Genomic DNA, 25,494 nt, shown 5'->3' with positions numbered 1-25,494 from the left:
ATGAACTAAGAACCAAATGCCTTATAGTGTGTGACAGTTAACCAGTTGTTAACTGGGAGATTGTACTCTGTACGAAGCACACAATTTATTATCCAGTACTTGTGACTATCTGATTAGGTACAGGCCTCCACTTCTGGCTAACTAACTATCAGGATTACATGCCTGGCGGCTCCTCAGAAGATATCAACCAAAACAAACACCAAAAGAATGAACTTCAGTTGAAGGAATGTACAGAGTATCTGCGAAAACAACTGAATGACAGACGATCTTCATATCAAGGACAAATCCTGCTAGTAGTACGGAGTACTCCATGCCAGCATACTTCTTCGCATGCAACACAAATAAATGCATTGTGAGGTCCGACCTTCGACGGCATCCCAACCATTTATGGTTAACAGTTTGCAGTTTAGGACACAATGAAACTCAAGTGTAATTTGTATTTTGGACACGCACTTGCTAATCAATGCTGTTATTTTCAAATCCTTGCCCTGGTGCTGAGGCACGTGGCTGCCAGTCACAACCTTCACTGTACTTCTTGTGGCGTTAAGCAAATGCTATGTGGCACTTGTATGCACTAGTCCTATTTGTTGCTCGCGAACCGTTAACTAGCCCGTGCTAAACATCCCACATCTTTGAGCCGGAGTTTCGGCGTGGGGCGATACGATTGAGCGGCGACTTCAAGCCGAAGCATGGCCGTCAATACTGTAGTTACTCAAATGAAAATATTTGTCGATAAGCAATCAGTCAAGTTATTACCACCATATCCGATCCGCAAACATACTGGCTGGAAACAATAAAAGCATGTCGGGCCTGCCGAGTATTCGCCACGCAACGAAACAAGGTACGGGAGTTAGCCGTTATGCCGAGCGGTTATCCCGCTCTCAGCAACTCCGCTCGCATCCTTCTCATTCCCCGGCGAAAAGATTGGCCCTTGTTTGATTGACTAACTGCAGCATAAACAAAGTACAGATGTTCCCACCATCCTAGCATTCATCAAAGCAGGCGCCTCGGACACCAACTCTCTGGACCTCGTCAAGGCCACGGAATCCACCCTCGAGCAGACACTCATCTTCGAAGGACCGTCGGACCAAGCGGCCTCACAATCTCCTAGGCCAGGATACGCGAGGGTTATTCTCCTCATCGCTCCCGAAGGCGAAACTGCTGGCATGGCGGTGTATTACTATAACTACTCCACCTGGCGCGCAGAACCAGGAGTGCTCCTAGAAGAGCTCTATGTGAGACCAGAGTATCGACGGAGAGGCTATGCTAGACAATTGATCAGAGAATTAGCCAAGGAATCAAAGAGAATCAATGGTTCGAAAGTGGAGTGGGTATGTCTGCGGAATAATGCACCGGCCCTGAAATTGTATGAGAGTCTGGGAGCGATCCGCAAGGAGGATTGGGTGACACTTTGGATATATGGGGATGCGCTAGATAAACTGGTAGGGGAAGAATAATGGTTTGACTTATATTCCAGAATAACGAAGATAATGGCCCTATCCGTTATGGTTGAATGTGCTTGTTTTCATTTCCTAATATCAAACATATAGAGGCCGCCCGAGGGACTTATAGCATTTTAGTCCCGAGAAGGATGCATGGAGGATGCACGGTGTAGAGCTTATATTCCTTTTCAATGGGAATCCCGCTCATACAGTGATATTAAGAACCGGGTGAAGCTGGCAACTTGGCAGCTAGACAACGTTTGGGGCATGTCTTTGATGAGCCATGGAACCAGTCAGAGCCTCTCCTACAGCCGCCAGAGCTCAGGATAACGTTTGTTTCGGAGTTAATAAATCTTTTCTCGTCTTTGCCTAGGAGTTGTCGCTCATGGGCTGTTAAGTGGCCCATGATTGGGGGGATAGAGGCTAGATCTTCTCGGAGACACTCCGATTTGGTCTTACGTGCACGTACAAACGCCAGCGGCATCATAAAAGAGACGTAGCTAACACAACGATCCAAGGATCCAAGGCATGGTTAGAAGGCTGCAGCAGATCTGCTTGGCTCCCCTTCAAATGCACTAGGAGGTCACGGAATTTTTTGTCAGGAACACGTGCAGATAGTCAGCTAAGGTGCCCAGAAGATATCAAATGTATCCTGATTTGCCAACAACCTGCTAACTTACGTATCCCTTGTCGAAAATCTTCCGGTTGAATAGGATAGAAAAGCCTTGGTTTGCAAGCAGCCATCGACTCTTCCTTGCCATCAGGCAGGCTTATCCAATGATATCGAAGTCATTCCATCAAAACCGGCGTCTCGCAACCAAAGGTGTTGGTTGATGATTTGTCCAAGGTCAGGGAGTTGGCGCAACCGTGGCTAGGCAATTGGGTAAAATCTGCTCGAAGTTTTGAATAAAGGTGTGAGTATATCAAGGATACACGGAAGCTCGAACTTGTGATTAACGAGATCAAACCCTCCAACGGCTTTGAAAGCACGGTGAGGAGGGCTGACCGGTAACACCCGGCCTGGGATCGACGCTTGTTAACAACAGGGCCCTATAGACTTTAATAGTATTAGCCTTGCGTTGAATCTTCCAATCCACAGCCTTTAAACCAAAGCTTAACTTTCAGGGCTGATAATCGTTGACGAAACCGCACCACTTGAGAGGCTTTTGCTCGCAAGGAGCCTCGGAAACTTCAAGACCTGGGATGGTCTTTCAAAGCCACAGAAAAATTTTCACTCTGCCCAGCCGGCACCATCCATGCTTGTCGTAAGCCTTGTTCCGATGGTTACATTTTCCAGGAGTCTAGCTATATAGAGTCCTCGGGCGCTCAGTTTGAACACAAGATTTCCTTTTAACACCTTTCCAGCAATAACATATTTCGAATATTGATATTAGGAAAAGCATCATATCACTTCTTTCACTACTTCTTTTCCCTGAGATATCCGATTTTCGTCGCGTATCTCTTCATCTCACATTCCAATTTCTTTTCCAACTGCATCTGACTACGAGCAGTTCAGCTCGTAGTTTCCACAGCTCTGGCGACCGTTAAGCAATTCGTTCCATCAGCTGGCACATGCGTGCTAGCTGTTGTTCTAGTACAGCAGCTGAAGCCGCCATAGAATGACCGCAACCGTTACTGACCGGTGGTGCTCATATTTTGCTGTTGTTATTCGACTCGCTTGTGGATTTTAACTCACCCGGATGGAGGCTGCTCACAGCTATCTTGGCTATCTTGACAGGATTGTGTCCAGACAAGGAAAGACAAACAGTGGCAGCCACATTCGAAGCGGGAAATCTCTCTTTTATTGTTTAGACTCAAGACCAAGATCATCCGGACGGCAACATGCGCTTCCTTCTAAGACGCTTGACCAAATGGCCTGGAGGTCAGAAAGTCGAACCTGAAAACCGACAAAATGGTAAGTAGACCGCCCTAGACGTCGGTTACGTCTCCTATCAGGACCTAAGATCGCCCAAATATAGTTAATGGGACCACCCACGCCAATTGGTGGCACATGCCTCTCGCGAAAGACTCGACATCTCCTTCGATCCTGCGAGCATTTGCCTCCATTCCTCCAGATTCTGCCCTTGGGTATATGCAATCATGCCGGCAAGGTCTCAGCCAAGCTGAAGCCGACGCACGCCTAAAAATCGCTGGTCCCAATGTTCTCAGTTCTAAAAATCCTCCGCCGTGGTGGAAGTTACTACTTCTAATTCTGCCCAATCCGTTTACTATTCTGCTGGTATTTTTAGCAATCATCAGCGTCGCGACGCCTCAGCCGGACTGGGTGAGTCCCTTATACTCCGACTTATCATTCGGACATTTTTGCTAATATAAAGAAGAAAACTTTCGTTATACTTATGGTAATGATCTTGATATCCTCTGCTGTACGCTTCTGGCAAGAATACCGTAGTAGCATCGCAGTCATCAAGCTCCAGTCTTCGGTCAGCGCAGACACGAAGGTTCGGCGACAATGCCCAACTTCGGGCAAATTCTTGGATGGCACGCAGACTTCAGAGTCCACAATTCATGTCAAAGATATTGTGCCGGGGGACATTGTCATCATCCGGCCCGGTCTCACTGTGCCTGCCGACTGTTTAATATTGGAGGCGTCATCCCTATACATCAGCCAGTCAACGTTGACCGGGGAAAATGAGCCGTTGCGCAAGACCCCTAATCTGCAGCCTGCGAAATTTGAAAAGGAAGATCCCAGGTTCTTCGAACTTGAGAATATCGCCTTCATGGGGACGAGCGTCATTTCTGGCAGTGGGCTAGGCTTGGTGTTGAGAACTGGTGATGGTGAGCGTGCTTCTGATAGTAAAATTCGAATATGGTTGCTGACCTTATCAGATTCGTTCATTGCGACAATAATGAAGCAACTGAACAAGAAGCGGCCTGTGAATTCCTTCCAACGAGGGATCCGAAACGTGACCTACATGTTAATTGGGTTCATGCTCACGATGGTGCCGATTGTAAGTGACTTCCCCTAAAATTGAATATACAAACTTGTATACTGATGCACTACAATGTAGGTTTTGGGAATTTCCGGAAAGACAACTGGAAACTGGGGAAATGCGGCCTTATTCAGCTTGAGTGTTGCAGTAGGGCTTGTCCCCGAAATGCTTCCGGCCATTGTGAACACAAACCTCGCGAAGGGAGCTTTCAGTCTTTCCAAGAAAAAGACCATCGTTAAGCGTCTCGACTCAATCCAGAACCTGGGAGGAATGTCAATTCTATGTAGCGATAAGGTAAGTTTTGCTCAACTCCTTGGGACAGAAGTCAGCAAACTAATTCGCCTTTGTACAGACTGGGACACTGACAAAGGACGAAATCACGCTTTCTGACTATCTCGATTGCTCAGGTGTGAGGAACCGGGGAGTATTCCAATTAGCCTTTATCAACGCCAAGTGTCAAGAAATTCAAGGGACAAGCATTGACTCTGCCATTATCAACTTCCAATCGCGAGAGCCAATGCAGACACCGCCTTACGAGGCGGTTTCCGAGATTGCTTTCACCTTTGAAAGACGGCGATCAAGCTGCATTATTCGAGGACCAACCAAGAAGCTCAAATTGGTCTGTAAAGGAGCATACGAGGAAGTGCTAGCTCTTTGTACGTCTGTTCGTGACGGGGCTAAGACTTTGAGCTTATGTGCAGAATGGCACAAAAAGCTTGCCGCCCAGGCCGAACGCCTCAGCTCTGATGGGTTTAGAGTGATTCTGGTGGCCACTAGGGAAGTTAAAGATTCCGAGATGGGCAACGAAGATTTCATTGAAGATGACCTAGAATCCAGCCTAACTTTGGAAGGTTTCCTGACATTCCTCGACCCACCAAAAGAAGATGCCGCAGCTTCAATTCAACGGCTGCAAAGATTGGGAGTAGACGTCAGGATTCTCACTGGTGACAACATGCCAATCGCTCTGAGGCTCTGCCAATTGCTAAACCTCGTCAGTTACGTCAGCGAAGGAGACGCTCAGGCCATAACGGGACCGGAATTGGCGAGGTTAGAAGGAACAGACCAATTCCACGATGTGATCAGAACATGCAAAGTATTCGCGAAGCTAAGTCCGGCTCAAAAGGGGCAAGTCATTTTGAGCTTAAAGGCGAATGGAGATTGCGTCGGAATGCTCGGTGACGGGATTAATGACTGTGTTGCATTGAGATTCGCGGACGTTGGAATTTCTGTTGATTCAGGAGCAGGGGTTGCGAAAGACTGCGCCGACGGTAAGATCTCGCCTTTTAGACAAGACTCAAGTAATTGTCTACTGACTTTGGGCAGTAATCCTCACCGAAAAGGGCCTCAACATAATCGTGGATGCTGTGACCATGGGTAGAGTGACCTACGGGAACACAATCAAGTATATCAAGGTAGGGCGCCTTCAATTGTTTCATAATATCGGGCTGACACAAAAGCTAGATGGTTGCATCGTCCAACTTCGGCAATGTCTTCAGTATCCTCATTGCCAGTGCGTGGCTTCCATTTGAACCGGTATGCACAGCTCTTAAAGCTAACCCTGGGGAGATGCTAATTGTTCTCCTTGTATCCAGATGACGAGCTTGCAGCTTCTTATCCAAAATTTGCTCTATGATATCAGTCAGATCGCAATTCCCTGGGATCGAATGGACGAAGAGTACTTGCAAGAGCCCAAAAAATGGGACGCCATTGGTGGGTTCCGCCTTAATATATCGCTTGGTTCCCTTTGTCAACTAATGTGTGACGTAGACTTGCTCCGATTCATCATCGTCCTTGGGCCAACGAGCTCCACCATCGACGTGTTGACGTTCTGCCTTGGGTGGTTCTACTACAACATTCGCACCGCCGACGATCCGGAGGCTGTAAAGCTATTCCGCACTCACTGGTTCTTGCAAGGGTAAGTCAGCTCGTTCCAGCCACGCTTCGCTCCAATTTTATCTCAGTACGCTCGAAACACATCAATTAATCGTGTTCACTTGCAGTCTTCTCACGCAAACCATAATTGTCCATCTTTTGCGAACTGCTAAAATTCCTATCATTCAAAGCCGCGCGGCTCGGGCCATGGTGGCATCCACGACTATAATCATGGCGGTTGGTTTTGTTCTCCCGTATATTCCGCTATTCCAGGCCGCCCTTCGGTTTGTCAACCCGGCAGCAACTTTTGTAGGATTCCTCGCCGCGGAGCTACTGTTGTACTGCCTTGAGGTACAACTAGTGAAAGTGATATATAAACGGATTTTCAAAACATGGCTATAATCGATTCGCTGCAAGGGGGCCCGCCAATGTGCCAAAAGCGAGCTTGGAGACAAGAAGGCAGTTATTTCAACAATAATTTGCCACTTCGCGATAGTAGTGACAAAGAAACAGGAAACATGGGGAGGTTCAACACATGTGAGGTTTCCGAGCTGTGTTCTGAGTTTGTCTTGCTATGCTGTTATGGAATGAGTTTGTTTTAGCTTGTGGACGTGCTGATCCAGCTTCAAAGTTGAAAGGGATGTAATAATTTGTTCATTAATTTGCGAAGTTTGCCTTTTCATAGCTAAACAAATTCGATAATCAAAATAGGAAGGATCAATTGGCACACATTTCCCACGAGAAAATGGGCCACAGAGATCGGCTCACCTCAGCAGTACCTTATCCAGGCCTATATTTAGAGTTGCATGTCAGAATCACGGTTTCGAAGTGAAAAAGGTAGCATTTCACACTGGGGCCCATACAGCCTAGAGATAGAGAAAGACCAGTAGTTTTCTTTGCTCGGATAATCAACCGCTTATATTTCCGAGCAGTTTAGCTCGCCGTTTCTTGAGATAGCTAACCTTCATCAAACACTCCATGGAATTAGCTTGTGGAAGTGCTTTGCCGCATCAATCTATTAATTTAGCGGTAAGCTGGCCGGTATGGAGGATCGTAAGCGAATTGGTTTCGTGTGGAGTTGGTCGTAAAAAGGGGTCACTCTAGTATTTCTTTCCATCAATCGATATTATCACCATGGAGGTTAGCTGAAAAGCTGGAAAATTGGAAGATTTTGTCGATGGGTTCTGATAGTCAAGTGTCGCCGGCTAAGCTTCAATATGGCATGCTGTAGTTTGCTCCGTACGGAATAACCAAGCGCCAGTTGTCAGCCGCAAACCCATGTTCGAATTTTTCATTTGCATGTGTTCAAAGCGCTGGACACTGTAGATATTTATATTTCTTTTCAATACTGAGGGCCGTCATGTAGCACCGTTGTGATTCCACCCCCATTGCTTCAGCAGCTGTTCCGCACGGTATTCAGTCGCCCAGCCAAGGTCACTTTCGATTTCTCGAAGTAATCGTAAAACAGTCATCCTTTCTCGATCGTCAGTAAGGTGTATACCGCTGAGGAATAGCGGCTGGACAGAGTTTATCCGTGCAGAAGCGTCTGGCCTAGACAAAGATATCCCACATATCTCAAGACAATGGAAGCGGATCTCGGCTTCCACCGACCGATGGGGATTTTCTTGGCCGGCTACTGTACCTCTGAAGGCGGTTGGTTCAGGTGGTTTGTTAACAAGTAGCAGGATTCGAGCCATGTGGTAATGCTGCATTGCTGACGCACACATGGGAATGCTATACCAAATTTCTTGGAAGGGGTACGGTTCTTCGTTCGCTTTCAACGATGAGGGCGGGTGGTAAACCCGCGCACACGGTTTGAATGCATCTGACAATCCTCGATACCATACATCGACCTCAGTTCGTAGCTGTTGCCACCGGGCCATTAAAGCAGTCTCTGTTCGCCGCGCATTGCTATCGTCGGTTGCTAGATAATTAACAATTTTTGAAGACAACCAGACTAGGGCATTTGAGATCATGTCTTCCATCATGACATCCTCTCCCTCCTGGTAGCGAACGGATGTATTACTCGGTTGAACATATCCCATGTCATTTAACAGGAGCCCTGCCTCTGTCCATAAAGTCAGATCATCTGTGTCCAATCGGCATTTACACTTGTTAATAACTAAGAACAGTTAGCTCATTTACGCTCAAAAATACCGAAAGACTAGTCTTACAAGCTGATAGATAGTCTTGCCTGGCAAAATTCCAAAACGTTGCCCTCCTAGCCTTGGAAAAGCTGGCTTTCCGTAAGGGAGGTCGAGGCGTTTCTCCAGGGGATACACATTGTTCAAGTGGCATCATCCCAACTTCTGCAATATCTAATAGTGATTTTACTCCACTCAAATGCCGATCCCATGCCGGCCCTGTTGCGTCCAAAAATTCGTACACGGACAAGATAGCTGTAGCAGCTAGAACTTCATCAGAATTCGCGCTCGACATTCGGCTGTTTGAAAACCTCCGCCGTCGCTTATAAGGATGACTCTGTTCATCTGCACTGCACAGTTCCGCTGCTTGCCACTGTCCTAAGCCTTCCGCAGTGCTAATCGGAAGACCTTGCCCGTCATGTTGTAACGCTTCCATGAGTAGTTGGATAGCTTTTTCGTAATATTTAGCTCCATGGAAATACCAGTCAACCCTGTCTGCATCTGGCCATATTTCCATGCTTGCTTGTCTGCTGCAGACACCACCAACGTTGCCCTTGGCCCCCTTGACTCTACCAAGTTGTTTTGCGGCATAGGCGCAGGCGGCGTACTTCAGAAGAGGATTCGCAACGGCCTTAATGGGTACGTGCGATGCAAAATAAGAGCCTAGATCGAAAAGGTCCATCCTGGGAAACGTTTTAGATATAGGACATAATCGCATATTAAACATGTACACTCACCACTGTCCGGGAGATTCTGAGAAATGCCGGAGTAAGAATGCAATCTCATGGTCAGTTTCGACGGGCCTTGTCTGGGAACCAATGACCCTCTGGTGAAAAGGGGACTCTCTGCGATCGCTGGGTGCGTGAAGGCTGGGATCGATTGGTGGAGAAATTGATGTAGACGGATTAAGAAGGAAATTTATGTTATTATTCGATGCGATTGACATTGAAGGGGAAGCAGGATCTGTCATGGATGACCGTATTTGATTCGGAGATGGCATGGATCCCAGCGTATGGTGAGCCTCCGTCTGAGCGAAGGGAATATTGTTATGTACAGTGGAGCTGACGGATATTTGTCCCGTAGTCGCTGGCGGTTGTTGCAAAGTGTATGTGTCTCCCGTGGCGGCCGCGGAAAGGGCCTCAAGACCATGAGTCTGAGTATCTGCTGAGCGAAGATGCTGCAGTCCATTGTTACCCCAAAGATTCGATGGTCGATTTGCAGGTGCGCTCTCGGGCCCCGCAAGAGAAGCCTCCAATTCTTCGGCATAAGGATCGGTAACGTCAATAAAAGTCACTGTTCCAACAGTCGTCTGTATTAGCTTCACGTCCCCATCTCGGATAGCCTCAAAATTAACCTATGCATACCTTGCTTTGGTATCTCCAACCACACACTATTCTCATCAAATGTATTCTTGTACGAATAAAAACCCGTCAGCCTTCCCCTGTCATCTTTATTCATCGACGCATTTTGCTGGTGTCGGAACACGATGCCCTCGCTGGGCCGACATTCCCTCGAGGCCTTCCGGCACTGAGAACACTGGGGCTTTTTTTCATCGCATTTCAGCTTGCGCGCACGACATGTTAGACTAAATAACGGCCAGATAAGTTAGTTTTGAATCTGCCGTCTTCAACGAAGTGAACCCCAACCTTCCAGTTAGCTATCTCTGGTGCAGGAGGGATTCACTCACCAGCCAGTTCTCGAGCGCATATCGGTATTGATAGTAAGAATGCACCCTGAGCCGACATCCGCAAAGAAAAAAAAGGACACCCCCTCTTTGTTGGGTTGAAGGTTGTCGCGCTACACAAGTATCAAGCTGCACCTCAAATGAAAGAAGGGCAAAATATGAGCGCTAGACTCCGGTAGCCCGACTGAGCAGAACATCACCACCGACTCAAGTCCCAGAATAATGCCAAATAATATTCCCTAGCTGAATACGTAAGATTAGACGCAAAACCCAGGGTAGAAAGTGCTAAGAACCTTGAAACACGAACTAAACGGCCCATTATCTCCACTGACTTTATGGAGAACTTGGTCGCGGTGAGGGTGGAGATGTTGAATTCGGCAAAATCGACCGTCTTGGCCAACTGCCGCCACGACCAACTTCGCAGAGGCCAGAGAGCAGCGCAGCCTACAATTGCCCCAAATATTACAGGCAAGTTAAGTATACTATTTCAGAGTGCCATATACTTTATCTCATTAATGCCTAAAGTACAACACCAAACAATCCTGCCCTTTCTACAAGGCTCAACATGAATAAGGGAAAGGAAGTCGTTCCGGAGTGGTGGGTATGGGAGAAACGGCCCGTTGGGGGGGGGGAACCCTCGGGCCTCGAGTCGTGCTAAACAAAAAAGATCAAAAGAAGAGAAGAAATTGTCCAGGCATGGACATGTGGGTGGTTGAAGAGCAAAAGAAATTCGGGGTGTGGACAATTATTAAAGACCAAAGGCCTATTCTAAAGACATATGGTGCATGTATCTTTTCGAGCAAAGTAAAAGTTCCCTAGAAACTAGGTTCGAGGCAACAAAGGGAGTATGTAAATGCAAGCCATATACCCAGAGCAAAAAGATAGTCAAGAAGACTCCAGGAAGATTGCGGTCAAAATAAGGGAGAAAAATATCAAACGCAAAAGGGGGAACTCCAGGATAGTACCGACCGAAAGCCATACATGGGTATTTGCCGCTCCCATAACGCCAATTTTCCAATGTGTATTAAGTGATGAGACGAAGAAAGGAAGACAAAAATCGTTGCAATCAGATTGTCGGAACACCAGGTGCACGTTGACGAAGGGAATCCAAGAGATACTCCGGCGGCAAACGTCGAAGATCCGGCTTCCGATCCATGCCTTGTGGAGCACGAACATATCCCTGTCGGTAACGCCGTATGCGACCAAGAATGATGCCAATGAGTACGATCAAGAATATACAACCCAGGGCAATACAGAAAGATACAAGCACGACGATTCCCCTGGAATGTGGTTTGCCTATATTAGAGAAGCGGTAAGCATGTAAACAGAAGGTCAACCTGAAAAGGATAAGACTTACGACCACCGCTAAGCTCGATCTCATTTTCGGTAAACAGCCCACTAATACTGCCCGGCTTTCCATCTGCTGTGCTAGAAAGTATAAAAGGCTCCGCGGTCGATCCATTATAGATCGCTCCAGAAACAATTCCAAATCTTGGCAATTGGAGCTGGCCCGTCAAAAGCAGTGCGAGATTATTTTCGATGAGTCGAGAATCGCTGTGATCTTCGCGAAGCGCGAGTACTTGCAAACCTTTGATGGTTGTCTGTTCGCCGAAAAGCGAACCAGCAGAATGAAATTCGCTTCCATCAAAGAAAGCTAGGAATGGAGAACCACCTCCAGATTTTCCTGCAACCCAAAATCGAGAGCCATCCTGCCTGGCAAGTCCAAGGGCTGTAATAGGGCCAGTGATTAGATTAGAGGATTTTCCATCAATTGAGGACCAAATCTGCGTTTTCGCATCATAGCTAGCAAGCGTAGTTTGATTACCACCGACGGTCATATTGCCAGCAGCGATAAGCTTCTCCTTTGACACCCATTTTAGGACAGACACAGCTCCTTGAAGGCCAGATCCGGGTCTGACCCATTGAGAGGCATCCGCTTGGAAAGCACACACGCCGGGGCATGGCAAGGAACCAGCAGAATCGAATTCACCGCCGACATAAATCTCGTTAGAGTCAGGACGTGGAGCAATAGAATTCACAATCACGTCTTCCCCTTCCAGGACACCGGGTTGATTCGCGAGAAATTCTCTCTTGGAAAGGTCATAGACAACGAGTCCTACGACGTCAGTTGAACTAACCCGACCCATCACCTTGCCTCCAAGGAAGAGGGAGTCTCGATGGATTGCAGCAGAGAAAAAGGTCGAATTAGAGTTTAGTCCTGAGCCGAGACCGGTCACCTCTTCATCATCAGAGCCGTCGATCAAAAGAACATTCTGAATGGTGGAGCCGTCTGACGCTGTCGCGCTAAAATGACCGGCTAAGACCGTAAGGTTGCGCCCTGACGCTTTATCAAAAAGACCCGTTGTTACAGCCTGAGAGCCATTGTTTTCAAGCAGAGCCCTTTTCTGTCGCGATCTTGAGTCGGACGTCTGTTGAATCTTGACTGGTAGAGGTTGCAGAGCGAGACCGCTATCCTCTCTTAGGGCAACGGCGCCATGAGACGAAATTCCACCTGATGCAAGTGTGCCTGCCAATATCGTATCGTTTCCTGGCATGATGGAGGTTGTAAGCTGTCCGGCATACGCCATCTGACTGACATCAAGCTCCTGTAGCCACTTCTTCTCCGACGGAACCCACACAGCAAATCCCCTGGCTGGAATAGCTTTGCGTCCATCCGATTCCTCAATTTGAGAGAAGTCCCCGCTTACAGCAATCGCTGACTCGATTCTGGTGGAGGAAATGTTAACCGGGAACCGCACAAGCGATTTAACGTAGCCATTCACACCCGATCCCAATGGTATCCAGGTATCATCGGAAATCGAGTATGCAGCAACGTGTTTTAGCTTTCCGTTTTCACCTCCGGCCAAGTCCGTGAAATTGCCGCCCACATACACGAGATCATCATGTGAGACTAAGGACGAGATTGCTGCGTTCAACCCATCACCAGATAAACTAGCCACGCGACCATCTGTGATAGATAGGATGTTGTGAATAGTTGAATTTGAAAAGTTCCCGCCCACAAGTAACGTATTGTCTTTGTACACTAGAGCATTGACGTCAGCTCCACGCTCCAGGTCATTCCCTGCCGTATTAATAGCAGACATGGAGAAGTTTGTATTGGATTCATTTTCGTCTGGATTGTAATCGAACAGACCATTAAGGCCGCCGGTAGAGGAAATCAACTGGAATCGAACTCGAGACGCAACTATGCTAATGCTACCTTGCCCGGTCCGCGCAGAGAGTGTCACTTTTGGTCGAAAGTCGCTACTGCCGGCATCAACGCGTCCAAAGTGTATCTGATCATACTTGTCAAAGTTATTGGTTTGATGTATGAAAGTCTGAACCGGGCTTTCATCCCGTCTAGAAAAAACTCCAGTCACATTGACGACACCTCTTGTTGCGCAGGTTCCATCTTGGATGCAGCCTGGAGTGAATATTGTAACAGAATAGTTGCCAGACTGTTTGATGTCCGGGAAAAAGGTCACAGACGTAGATGAAGCTGTTGAGGAATCGACCTGCGCACTTAGATAATCTGCCGAACTGTCAACTGAGGGACTAACTGTCCAGCTTCCTGTCTTGGTAGCTGTGGAACCAAAAGGGATATTGGCACAAGTTGGTTCGTTAAAATCGGTGACCGCATAAGAGTAGATGTCTGTGATAATAAATATGAGCATCACAAACATGTTTTGCCAGAACACATGCGAACATACCATCTTGGAACAGTTCCACACCATTCAGCCCTCCACCTTGACCATAGAACTCCGAGATTTCCAACCGGAAGCCATTCATACCAACAGTGTTAACAAAATGGAAATCACGAAATTCCTCAGCAGGATCGTCGGAAAGCGGACATCTAGCGTCACATGCCACTTGGTCTCCAGTTTCGGGGTCGGTATAAGTCATGTTTAGGATTCCAGTGTCGGGCAATGCAATAAACCGGAACATCTTGGTCCCCCGTCCTTCAAAGTGCGTGTTCCAGAGCCTCAATTTCGTGGGTTGGAACCCGAATCTCATTTGTGACTGCCAGTACCCGGGCTGCTGATCAGAGAGAAGCCAAGTGGTGCCTTCGCCGTCCTGTTTCGTAGCCCTGCAAACCACATTTCGCGGATCGCCAAACCCCGGCCTTATCGTACTCCCACCGGCGGATATCTCGGCTGTTTCGAGGTTCACCATTTGTTGGTCTTTCATGGAAGGAGTTGTTGCATTCCCTAGGCCATCGAAAGATCCTCCAAATATGATATGATCGTGGGGGCCTTTAACGATTGAAGTGACCGGCCCATTGAAGCCGCCGAAAGGGAGGTTGGAAAACCCAGAATCTCGAGACCAGGATATGGCATTTGACGAGTTTGACCTCTCAAAGTCGCCGCCCACGTAAACCTTGCCGGAATCACAAAGTAAAGCGAGAACCCGACCCGACAGCCCTGAAATAGCAGACACTGTTCCCGAACTGGGATCAAACAGTGCGAGCCCCTGCGACTCTATACCTCCCAGACTAGTAAAATTTCCTCCAACGACAAGTTTTTCCAGCGAACCGTCTCTCGATTCTAGCGGGCACAGGGCTAGTATGTCCGCATCGGCAGAAGAGATGGGAGCAAGGCCGCCATTGGGCAGGGGGGCGATCAACGACTGGGACTGGGAGCCATTGTAGACGGCAAGGACTTCGTCTCGCTGTTGTTGGTATGTGTATAGCGAGATTGCATCGAAATTTCCCGTCAGGGCAATGCGGCCTAGTGGACCAAGGTCGAGCGGTGGAGGAGGTACTTCAGTAAAGAGGGTTGCTCTAGCCAGCGGGAGGGAGAGGAGGGAGAGTAGGTGAGATAGCCCTAGGAGTGAAGCATCGCCGGCGGGAAACAGTGAGGAGATCCTCATTGTTTTGTCCGGGATGAAGGGGGGCTGGCTCAAAGTTCGACGTCGACTTTCAGTTGCAGAGCGAGAACTTAGCTTCTCTGAGCGAGCATCGAAACATGACGCGACAAAATGTAGATAAAAGAACGAATTGAACAGAACAGATAACCAGAGTGGACAGACCCTGATCCTGAGATTGTACCTAATGTGTTGAAAAAAGAGCGAAAGTTGGTGGGTAATAATGAAAGAAACGAGTGACTGGTCAGGGCCGGCAAGCTCCTGGAAATTGCAGTGAACAGGTCACCTGTTGCAAGGGGAATCCGTCTGTTGACACTGGCCGCTCGAGAAAATTACAGTATTTCATTACAGGGCTGGTGTCACAATTAGGTTGGCCGCGCCGATCCTAATTGGCCGGTCTGCGACCGTTAGCGTCCCTTCAGCCTCTCGCGCCCCAGCACGGCGGAGGGGAAAAACGATTCTACGAATCAAACCTCCCAGATCGAGCATAGCGGCGGGCCAGGCCCATGGGTTGGTTGCATTGCGAAATCCTCCCGTCCCTTTAAAAAGTGCGGCAGGCTGTGGACAGAGCGTCAGACAGGCACGCATGCTTTTCAAATGCAGGCAGAGAAGACATAGCGATATGAAAGGCATCTGCTGGACAGAGAAGACCATCATTCTATTATGGGCTTTCCTGCCCCTGGGCGTGGAGATTTTGCCCATGAGGTCGATATCTGAGATACACGTGCATCTGGGAGTTACCTGGCCCTGTATTCATGCCTGAGTGCAGTGTTGACGCCCAACCACGGCTGCTGTCACTGACTCTTCCCCCTCCCCCCGGACAGGTCACTCGGCGATTGGAATGGACAAACTTTCCAGAGCTAGAGTATCTCTATTATTCAGACAAAAGCTCAGAGCCAAATCCAGATTTGAGAATGGGCCCCAGCAATCTTCCATTTGAGGGGTTTTACGAGAGAACCTTGAACAATAGTGTCAGGAACATGAGTGTCACACATGCATCAATGTATTGACGACACTGTGAAGATCAAAATTCTAAGGTATTCTATTTATAGGCCTAATGGGTCCTCTTGCAAAAAAATTTTCTTGTGGCGATTCTATATCAAATCCACAGGTGGATGAATACATGAAAGCTGGAGTAGTTGAGAGATTCGGATGTGTCTCAGGATCATTTTACTAGGCTGCCGCAAATTTACAACTTGTCATGCTCTTTCCTACTGTTAAAAATAACAAGCTTTACAATAGCCAACCAGCTGCCTGTCTTCCCGACTCCCCAAAGCACGGACATATGGAAGTTTTTTTGCCCCTGATACCCTGTCCTCTTGTCTTTTCAATACCTGGACTGCACAACAACATCCTCACACGATGGCTGGAGAGGCACCAAGTCAATCTCCACTTCCAGGTTCTATGTGCATACATATATACAATGCGAGCGGTATGCTTCATTACCTGATAGCTGTTTGCTTATAAAAGTTTTCATACCTATATTTTGGCAATTGTGTTGTTCAGCTGCAGGCATCAAAGAAACAACTATTGCCCAGTAAACTGCTCGCAGAAATGGAGGAATAAACAACTCCAAAGTTAAAGCAGAATTTCAAGACGGGAATTTGCTGTTGAAGAGAATGTGGTTCCAAGAGCAAGCAAATTCAGCATAAGATGTGGCAAAATTTTAATCCATTATTGTAACTAACAGACCTAGAATAGTTGGATGGATTACCCTTCTCTTAGAGGAATCTCTAGCTGTGTATAATAAGCTAAGCACACAGTGTGACAAGTTCTGTTCATATTCTGGTCATCAAATTTTCTGCTTTCTCTGTAGTGTTGATAGCAGCTGTGTAGGTAATAGAAGTATAGGACAGCCTAGTGTTCACTGCCGGAGGATAGAACTGAGAGTATGGGATAGGTGGACGAAGAGACATGATTACCAAGGAATGCCCACCAGCTATGTCCGAAGAGAGCCTAGAAACACCACCTGTCAGTAGAGAGGAAAAATATACTGGCATGGGCTGTCTCCTGTTGCCGCTTTATTTCCACCATGTGCGGCATACCCATCACTCACGAAAGCCTTAATAGCCTGGTGGACAGTCTTGACAGAACTGATGGCCACAAGAGCCACATTCTCCAGCACATGCATGATTTACTACTGCACACCTGCAACACGTCCATGGTTCCAAATCAGCTTCCACTGGCTCGACAATAATACTCTTGCGAGCAGTTGCAGTGACTCCGGTAGGATTTTCGCGCGCCATTCTAGGTATCTTTTCAAGAGCTTTAGAACCTGCATGAGGTGTTTCCCAAAAATGGCCTTTACTTACATTTGCTTATTGTTCGTATTGATGGATGCGGGTATTAAACAGATACGGTGTCGCTTTGGCGGGAGTGCTGAGATCGACGACAATTCATCGGCCCCGAGGGAAAGGGCAAGCTCTATATAGCTTTTGAAAGTTTCCTTTCATTCCCCTATGTACTACCCACCTTCATTTGAAAATGAGTGATAATGTTTGTTGCAAGGATGCACTCAAGTCGTACTTTGGAGGAAGGATTGGATGGCAGGCCCTCCCATGTATCCACCAGCCACCTACGTCCCATCCGGCAATACCACACAATGTTCAGAGTGATGATTAGGCTGGAGAGCGCGTAGAAAGAAAGCTGCGATGATTGGCTTCTTTCCTTCATCCGCTACCCTCCGGGGTCACCACCAAGTCTAGAAGAAGACAGAAAGCAAATAAGCCACGCAATGCAACATGCATTATCTGTAGAAGGCTGAAGTGGGCTGTTTGATGCAGTCCATCAATATGGATTTCGGGGAATATGAACACCATGCCTAAGTACCGGTGTATAACTACGTTGTCAACACCGGTATCAGGTACAACGCACAATGTCCTGTCACACATGGACGACAAGTGCGCCGGCTTCGCAAACTGTTTATTGTGAAAGAACTGGATTGTCTTTAAGTGTCCGAACTCAGCTTCGACCAAAGGCGCAAATAAAATTGGGGTGAGGTATCAAACAACTCGAGACATAGAGCAACACGAGAAGCAGGGAGACCAAAAGAGAAACACCTTCTGAGCTTGCTGCATCTTCCGTGGTGGCACATGCCAAAGTCTGGTATATGATAGGGCGCATTCACTGCATCACCAACTGATAGGAGTCACAAATTTACTACCCAATGGGGGCAATCGAAGATACTAAAGTGATTGCAAGGCATGGGCGCTCTTCCGTCAGCCGGTTCAATGTTGAATTCTGCCGTGCTCCAAGCACCAAAAATTGCTTCCCTGTTGATTGACAAAAAGGCTGAATAGCTTGACGTTTGCGCTGTTTGCGTCCCAATTGAAACTAAGCTGAGCTCACTTCGACCATTCTGGGTTTAGCGTAAACTCTGATAAAGTGCTTTTCGACGCGACGGGAAGAGCTATCATCGCGACAAGCAGTAGAGCATTAGGAGCGCATGCATAACTCAGAAATTTGAACCTTCACCCCTATTGCCTTCTTCCTTATCACGCAAGGTCTAGACCTACAACAGCATACCCGCGCAACTCATTAAGTTCCTCAGGTATTGCCAGCTGTCAATCTCTCCGTCATGTATGCTAGCCTGTCAACGAACTGGGAACCTGGAAATATCTACTGACAAACCCAGGGAGAGCTTTGAAAATATCTACCTAGACCTTTCCAAGCAACCAGGCAAATGCAAACTTGCTGAAAGTGGCCTGGGTTGGAAACCCTCCGGTGGAGGAGATACATTCACGCTCGACAAGAGCAATATCGGGGCCGCTCAATGGAGCCGTGCGGCAAAGGGGTACGAACTGAAGATCTTACCTCGCGCCGGTGGAGTCATTCAACTGGATGGTTTTGATCAAGAAGTATGTGACCTTATATCTGATTTCACCTTTTCCATAGCTAAGTCGTTGCTCTCTTTTAGGACTTCGAACGGACGAGCAAGGCATTTAAGCTCTGGTACGGCATCAATCTCGAGAACCGGGAGCACGCCCTCAGAGGATGGAATTGGGGCAAAGCAGACTTCGGAAAAGCGGAATTGTCTTTCAATGTTCAAAACAGACCCGCATTCGAAATTCCCTATTCAGAGATCACAAACACGAATTTAGCGGGAAGAAATGAAGTGGCGGTGGAGTTTTCACTTTCAACTGATAACGGTAGTCACGGAGTCAACGGACAGCCCGAACGTACTAAGAATTACGGTAAAAAGGCCGGTGCTGGCAAGGATGAACTCGTTGAAATGAGATTCTATATCCCTGGTACTGCTGTGAAGAAGGACCAGGCGGACGGAGATGACAAGAGCGTGGATGGAGAAGAACCCGAGGAACTGAATGCCGCCAACCTTTTTTACGAAACGTTAATGGAAAAGGCAGAGATTGGCGAAGTTGCCGGAGATACATTTGCCACATTTCCAGACGTGCTACATCTTACTCCTAGGTTTGGATTCTACGACTCCTTTGAATATGCCTGGTCATTTAGCTTACAACTATCAGAGGACGATTCGATATCGACATGTATGAAAACTCGCTTCGGCTTCGCGGCAAGACGTACGATTATAAAATTCAGTACCAGTCAATTAAGAAATTTTTCTTGTTGCCCAAGAATGATGACACACACACGTTGATCACTATAGGATTAGACCCGCCCTTACGACAGGGACAAACCCGATATCCGTTCCTTGTGATGCAACTGAAGTTGGACGATGAATACAATCTCGACTTAAACATGACTGAGTATATCACTCCCCTTTTTGCTCTTTGATGCTGTAAACAGACTAACTTTGAAAAGTGAACTACTCCAAACTCGGTACAAGGATAAACTCCAGGCTCACTACGAGGAACCAATTCATCAGGTGATAACAAAGGTTTTCCGTGGCCTCTCCGGAAAGAAAGTGATCATGCCATCCAAAGATTTTACCAGGTCAGCTATAACTATGTACCGCTATGGCCATTTTTCAGATCCCTCCGCACCAATGGGCCGACTAAGGACAAGAAATACTAACAGTAATTCCAGTCATCATAATCACCGAGGAATCAAGTGCTCCATCAAGGCCAACGAAGGGTTGCTGTTCTGCCTTGACAAGAGTTTTATGTTCGTTCCAAAGCCAGCAACATACGTCCAAATCGAAAACATATCCGTTATCACTATGTCTCGTGTTGGCGGCGCTGTCTCAGCTAGTCGAACGTTCGATATAACCATGACCCTCAAAGGTGGAGGCGAGCATCAATTCAGCAATATCAACCGGTTTGTCCTTTGTCCTTTAACAATCCACAGCACATAAGTCTAACAATCAGACAGAGAGGAGCAACAGCCATTGGAGTTATTCTTTAAAGCCAAAAACATTCGATTTAAAAATGAGATGGCCGAAGATGTAAGTGTTTTTTAGCAACCATAACCCCTTCAAGCTAGGCAATGATCACGTGTCTAGATTTCCGTCAACGACGGTTGAATGTGAACGTGTACTAACTTGGGTTGCTTGGCTAGACATCCGCGCTCATTGCCGCAGCTCTCGACAACGATGAACTTATGGGTTCCAGCGACGAGGAAGTCGATGGAGGGCACCGCGGATCAGCAGATGAAGACGAAGAATCTGTTGACGAAGACTTCCAAGCCGAGTCAGAATCCGACGTCGCTGAAGAATATGATTCCGCTCACGAGAGTAGTGGTAGCGGCAGTGGGAGCGACAGCGACGCCGAAATGGACGATGCCGAAGATGAGGGTCTCGATGAAGACCTCGATGAGCAAGAAGAAGAGCGGCCAAAAAAGAAGAGCAAGATTGACAAGTGATCACAAGTGGTTTTGGTTTGAGAAATGCAGTTATTTAATCACTACAGATATTCGAAATAATCGCACGTTGTCGCTATCTTGGGACTGGGCATCTGGGCTATTACTTCCTTCTTTGTGGATCTTATCTTGTGATATTAGAAAAGTGCTGGCCAGGTTTGGATGGAGGGACATTCGTTTGTTCAAGTTTCTTGTATCGCGCTTGTGGCCCATCCGGAGGACAGATTGTACAGCAGTATGAGGTAACTATGCATGGATGGTATGCGCCTCATTAACTGCACTGTACGGAATACCCTATCTAGTTACCAGTGCATAATACTTGTCACATCACCTCCAGCAAAATGTGTGATTTGCCCAACTTTTTGCCCTCAACTTGTCTCTTGGGGAGTCTGAGGCCCAATGTGGGTGGCTTCCGCCTCGCACGTGACATCGGAGATTCCATTTTTAGCGTAGCGCCCGAAACCGTCAAACGCGTAGGCTCAAAAGCTTGGAAACAGGCACTGCCGCGAGCGAACGGATGATTGTTCAATTGGTTTGGTGCCATTTTGCTTCGTTCTACTCTGTACTTACAACTTAACATCTCCCTGTCTTCATTCATGTTCTTTTTTTAGCCCTGTGTTTGTGACCATGCCAGCTGAGGCAAACCACTAGCTAAACACCCATCCCTCACAAACCTCACCCCGACCTATTCCTAACCCCGAGCACCCAGCTGGAGCCACTCCTCGACCGCTTTACTCCGTGCATAACGCGCATTTCGCTATTTTAGAGCTATTGGAACCATTTGCCGACTCCTGTACACCTATCTTCGCGCTAGTTCAAATCCTTGTGAAGAATCCCTTTACCATGGCCACCACATACAGCAAAAAGACAAACTCCGATCTCATCGAGATGCTCAAGGCGCGAGGACTCCCTCACACCGGAAAGAAAGCTGACATGGTCGCGCGACTCGTCGAAGCAGATAAAGCTGAAGCAGAGAAGGCCAGTCTTGCCCCCGTCCCTGCTACAGCACCCGCGCCTGCAGCACAGTCAGCCAAAGCCGATGCCGCCGACGATGTTATCGATTGGGATGACGACACGACTCCGATAGAGCCAGTGTCAGCGCAACCTACGACTTCAGCCGCGAACGCTGCCACGGCTGCTAATGGGGACGACGCTGAGACAGCTGCGGCAGGCGGAAAGGGTGCGGCTACGAGCGCGACCGCAGTGCCGAATCAGAAAGTTGATATTGATCCGTCGACAACGCATGACCTGACCGTCACGAAACCGGAGGAAAAGAAAGCTGATCAGAAGGAAGTTGCTGCGGAAACCGAGGCTGATAAGGGAGGTGCCCAGGAAACAGCTGCGGGAGAACAGGACGAAGCTGAAAAGAAGGCCGCAGAGAATTATAGCATGGGTCTTGCTACTACAAACCTCGATGCAGAGCTTGAGAAGCGTAGAAAAAGAGCCGAGAAGTTTGGCATTGCTGATGACTCGAGCACCAAAGAGGCTCAGAAGGCCATGGAGAGAGCGAAGAGGTTTGGGACCGCGAATGATGCATCGTCGGGTGTTAAAGGACTGGATGAAGCACTGCCAGAGCGCTCAAGAAAGAGAGGCCGTGGCGATGATGGCGATGGCTATCACCGCGGCGGAAAGCGCAGGAACTTTTCAGGACGCGGAAGAGGACGTGGTGGGTTCGATGGTCGGCGCCGTCAGAATGGTGGTTCGAACACCGGCAAAGCGAGTACTTTGAGCGAACAAGATCGTGTTGCGATGGAGAGGAGAAAGGCTCGTTTCGGATAAATCGGTTCCATATCTGTCTTACTACATGTTTCAATATTTCCAGCCCAAGCCTATTTTCGTTCTCAACATTTACTCCAACGTTTCGTGTTTTATGCGCCGATTTGTGCTTCTATATGCTATGGTTTGCTGGCACTGGAGTTTATTGGAATTCAATTTATGTGGGGGAAAGGGTTGATCATCTAGTCAATGGAGAACTTCGACCTGATTGTCCAGCCGGATCGCCTTCTTATGGTCTTTAACTCGTGCATTCGTATATCTTTTACCTCCACTAAATTGGAGAGAATACGTTCGATGGGGATTGATGAATCAAAAATAAAACAGCTCACTTTACTTTACTGGATTTTCGCGGGATATGTATAGAATAGGAGTTCCAGGAGCACTCGTATCCACTACTGAATCATAACTATTAGCTTTGACCAACATAGATAGAAATTGCCTTGAGGGCAGGCCATCTTAGGAGAGCATTTCTAATGAGAAATCCGGATTCCAAAATATATCCACACGCCCCTGAAGATCCCGTCATGTTACACATGCGGCTTTACTGCATCTCCATGAGTTCGATTCGAAATCACACCCTGTTTGTCGTACCGTAGCACATGCCAGCTTGCCAGGCTTTCTGAAGGCATCGAACAACGGATGCAAACAATTTCTAGAGAGAAATGTAGTTTCAAGTTGCACATGTGCTATCGTCCATGCCGAATTGGAAGAAAGTGAGAAGCTGACGGGTAGTAAAAGCCACCTCTCCAGGCATCGCCAGCGTCGAGCCTGCCCGCAACGAGCTGGCCGCTGCTCCGTCTTTGTCATACCAGATAGATCCATATCCTATCTTGAGACGTCCGCAGGAGATTGTATGAAGATCTCAAATCTAGTCGATCGTGCTCCGACGGAAATACCGAAGCCCTGGGTATGGCGCGATTCAGGTCAGCTGGTTTTTGTATCACAGGCCAATGCCGTTTCTGCTGTTAAGAGAAGAGCTTCAGATAATTCACACGAAGCATGCCTTAACCCTGTTTATGTCGTTGTGCAGATCCAGGGCAGCTGAGACGTGCAGAATTGATGTGCTGTTCCTGCGATAAGGCTGCCTAGGCTGAAGGCAGCTCAGTCGCCATCATCAACACATATGCACTCCACATGAGCTTATCTATACACAACATGTCTATGAGGGGAGTAAGGTCCAGCACAGAGTAGACGATAGTTTGTATTTTCCTCATTAACTGGGCAGAAAGTGTATCTGGTTAGTTAGTTAAATGACAAACAAAAATCATCGTCGTCAATGTTCAGGCAGTTAAGCTTTCACACCGAAAGAAGGGGGAAAATAAAAAATAAGAAGTGGATAAACATAATAAATTGCTTTTAATGTTAAGGAATCTCCAAGTTGGTTTGACAAAGCATCTCGGCTCACCAGTTCTGGTGACTCACATATACAGAGTACAGTCCATCAAATAACGGTGGCTTTCAACTTTCAAGCGATTCCTTGCATAGAATCGAAGCTCTGAAATTTGCCACATACGAAAACCATCACCCTTGTACAGAGTACGGAGTTCATATAAATCACAAACGCCTTGGCCAAAGGGTTCTGCGTTCCACCCTATATCTACGAATCACTGCTTTTTTCTCCTCTTCTGGAGTCTGAGTGGTTGAGACAAGATCCATTTGCATACTTACGGGCGCCCCACTATGGGCCTTTTGCAGTCCTCCTCTAAGTCTGTCACGCCAGCTTGAATATTGTTCGTGATGCCCCAAGTTTCCCGTGCTCGATTTGTAATGCTGTATGTCAACATTTCGGGCGTTCCATGGTTAACTTCGACGGGGCGGCACGATGCGGAGAATTTCGTCCAAGTTAGGTTTAACTATAGACTGAAGAGTGGCCAGACTTCGGGCGTGCAGCTTTGTCAAAGTCTAGAGGATTGAGCCGAAGCACCTTTGGTCGCGAAGTTCGTTCTTTGGCAAGCGGGTTCTAACCTATTGAAATGCCGAGTTTGAGGTGAGAGGACAAAAATCTGGAATGAGGGCAGTACGGCAAGTTTGATGCGATGTGATCGCCACTCACATGACTTTCCAACGTCGGCGGTGTGTCGTTGGAAGTGACAGTTGGACGTCACCTCTCCCGCTGTATGGTTTGATCCCTAATTTTCCAGAGCCGCGGGCATTGGGTGAAAGTGGTGGGCACCCTTGCTCAACCTCAAAGCCAGCGACCAATCCTGAGTCCGATGCTGGACGGCGGCAAACACAAGGCCCGGAGCCCTTTCCACGCTGCCGCTAATCGAGGGCCCAGCCCTCGCATTGAGGGCAGATTTTCAGCTCGCTCCGTTGAGCAACCTGCAGGCCCTACTCACCCACTCAAAAGACTCAAAGCACCATAGGTCTACAGGACTGGGTCCTCCCCTGAAGATTTTCTCGTGACTCGGACTCAGAAACGGCAACTCATTCCCCTGCCGAATCCTTACGGCTCAAAGGCCGTTGACTAACCTGTTAGCGGCACCAATCCCCTAGTCCCTCATACTAACCATCGGTATACATCTACGAATGATTCGAGCAGTCCTCAGATCCTCCAGTCATTGCCTGTTCCTCTCCGTCCACTGAGAGCGCAGTCAAAGGCGCGACGGACGGGACCGATACCCACCCAATGCGTACCCCTTTAGCAAGCCGAGTCCGGAGAGACTCTAAAAAGAGGGCAAATGGCACTTGATTACTTCTTCATTCTACGTGCTCCCACTGTTGCCCGGCACTGCACGAGGGATATCTACGCTGAGAATCTCTCGGGCTGCATGAGAAGGCCGTTGACGTGGCCGTATCGCTTTCTTCCGACAGATGCTAACGCCAGATAACCACCGCCACGGCCGGGTTTAGCCACACGCTCTCTGCCCAGCGCCCCGCCGTGTGGCGAAGTTCGCCTGTGCAAGCAGGTCACCGTCTGCAGCAGGCGGATTGCTTCTACGAATTTCGCACTTTTTCTTTTACTGTGCCGCAAGTTTGCTGGTTTT

At 47.9% G+C, this 25,494-nt stretch overlaps 7 protein-coding genes across 9 annotated transcripts; 4 read left to right on the top strand and 3 right to left on the bottom strand.

Moving 5' to 3' along the window:
* Positions 1 to 748: 748 nt before the first annotated feature.
* CIMG_04663 (acetyltransferase) lies at positions 749 to 1,481 on the top strand. The gene is made up of 2 exons (XM_001245221.2): positions 749 to 841; positions 970 to 1,481. The coding sequence occupies exons 1-2, from the start codon at positions 802 to 804 to the stop codon at positions 1,455 to 1,457; spliced, it is 528 nt and encodes a 175-aa protein (XP_001245222.1). The 5' UTR covers positions 749 to 801; the 3' UTR covers positions 1,458 to 1,481.
* Positions 1,482 to 2,754: 1,273 nt separating this feature from the next.
* Positions 2,755 to 7,101, top strand: CIMG_04662 (magnesium-translocating P-type ATPase). Of its 3 annotated transcripts, XM_004446020.1 has the most exons (11): positions 2,755 to 3,357; positions 3,422 to 3,726; positions 3,782 to 4,238; positions 4,290 to 4,411; positions 4,472 to 4,687; positions 4,746 to 5,661; positions 5,717 to 5,805; positions 5,855 to 5,926; positions 5,986 to 6,103; positions 6,161 to 6,308; positions 6,394 to 7,101. In XM_004446020.1, the coding sequence occupies exons 1-11, from the start codon at positions 3,285 to 3,287 to the stop codon at positions 6,665 to 6,667; spliced, it is 2,790 nt and encodes a 929-aa protein (XP_004446077.1). In that variant the 5' UTR covers positions 2,755 to 3,284; the 3' UTR covers positions 6,668 to 7,101. The 3 variants fall into 3 exon arrangements, with proteins under 3 accessions (XP_004446077.1, XP_004446076.1, XP_004446078.1); XM_004446019.1 differs by lacking the exon at positions 5,855 to 5,926 and having other exon boundaries at positions 5,986 to 6,308; XM_004446021.1 differs by having other exon boundaries at positions 5,986 to 7,101.
* CIMG_04661 (uncharacterized protein) lies at positions 6,897 to 10,410 on the bottom strand. The gene is made up of 5 exons (XM_001245219.2): positions 10,097 to 10,410; positions 9,774 to 9,994; positions 9,147 to 9,702; positions 8,440 to 9,092; positions 6,897 to 8,387 (listed from the first exon to the last, which is right to left on the bottom strand). The coding sequence occupies exons 1-5, from the start codon at positions 10,114 to 10,116 to the stop codon at positions 7,624 to 7,626; spliced, it is 2,214 nt and encodes a 737-aa protein (XP_001245220.2). The 5' UTR covers positions 10,117 to 10,410; the 3' UTR covers positions 6,897 to 7,623.
* Positions 10,411 to 10,578: 168 nt separating this feature from the next.
* Positions 10,579 to 15,203, bottom strand: CIMG_04660 (cellular morphogenesis protein). Its single transcript, XM_001245218.2, has 3 exons — positions 13,804 to 15,203; positions 11,451 to 13,745; positions 10,579 to 11,389 (listed from the first exon to the last, which is right to left on the bottom strand). The coding sequence occupies exons 1-3, from the start codon at positions 14,960 to 14,962 to the stop codon at positions 11,160 to 11,162; spliced, it is 3,684 nt and encodes a 1,227-aa protein (XP_001245219.1). The 5' UTR covers positions 14,963 to 15,203; the 3' UTR covers positions 10,579 to 11,159.
* Positions 15,204 to 16,663: 1,460 nt separating this feature from the next.
* CIMG_04659 (uncharacterized protein) lies at positions 16,664 to 17,892 on the bottom strand. The gene is made up of 4 exons (XM_001245217.2): positions 17,483 to 17,892; positions 17,269 to 17,428; positions 17,002 to 17,211; positions 16,664 to 16,912 (listed from the first exon to the last, which is right to left on the bottom strand). The coding sequence occupies exons 3-4, from the start codon at positions 17,085 to 17,087 to the stop codon at positions 16,735 to 16,737; spliced, it is 264 nt and encodes an 87-aa protein (XP_001245218.1). The 5' UTR covers positions 17,088 to 17,211; positions 17,269 to 17,428; positions 17,483 to 17,892; the 3' UTR covers positions 16,664 to 16,734.
* A 497-nt stretch (positions 17,893 to 18,389) lies between these two features.
* CIMG_04658 (FACT complex subunit pob3) lies at positions 18,390 to 21,073 on the top strand. The gene is made up of 8 exons (XM_001245216.2): positions 18,390 to 18,535; positions 18,591 to 18,813; positions 18,873 to 19,384; positions 19,441 to 19,680; positions 19,736 to 19,867; positions 19,961 to 20,191; positions 20,246 to 20,318; positions 20,432 to 21,073. Coding segments are annotated over exons 1-8 (1,716 nt in total). The 5' UTR covers positions 18,390 to 18,533; the 3' UTR covers positions 20,735 to 21,073.
* Positions 21,074 to 21,225: 152 nt separating this feature from the next.
* On the top strand, positions 21,226 to 22,926 carry CIMG_04657 (uncharacterized protein). The gene has a single exon (XM_001245215.2). It carries the CDS (start codon positions 21,575 to 21,577, stop codon positions 22,508 to 22,510), a length of 936 nt encoding a protein of 311 aa, XP_001245216.1. The 5' UTR covers positions 21,226 to 21,574; the 3' UTR covers positions 22,511 to 22,926.
* The last annotated feature ends 2,568 nt before the right edge of the window (positions 22,927 to 25,494 follow it).

The sequence above is a fragment of the Coccidioides immitis genome (genome assembly GCF_000149335.2).
Source record: "Coccidioides immitis RS genomic scaffold supercont3.4, whole genome shotgun sequence".
Taxonomy (NCBI): domain Eukaryota; kingdom Fungi; phylum Ascomycota; class Eurotiomycetes; order Onygenales; family Onygenaceae; genus Coccidioides; species Coccidioides immitis.
The sequence above is the reverse complement of the archived record's forward strand: the minus strand, read 5'-3'. Positions and strand labels throughout refer to the sequence as shown.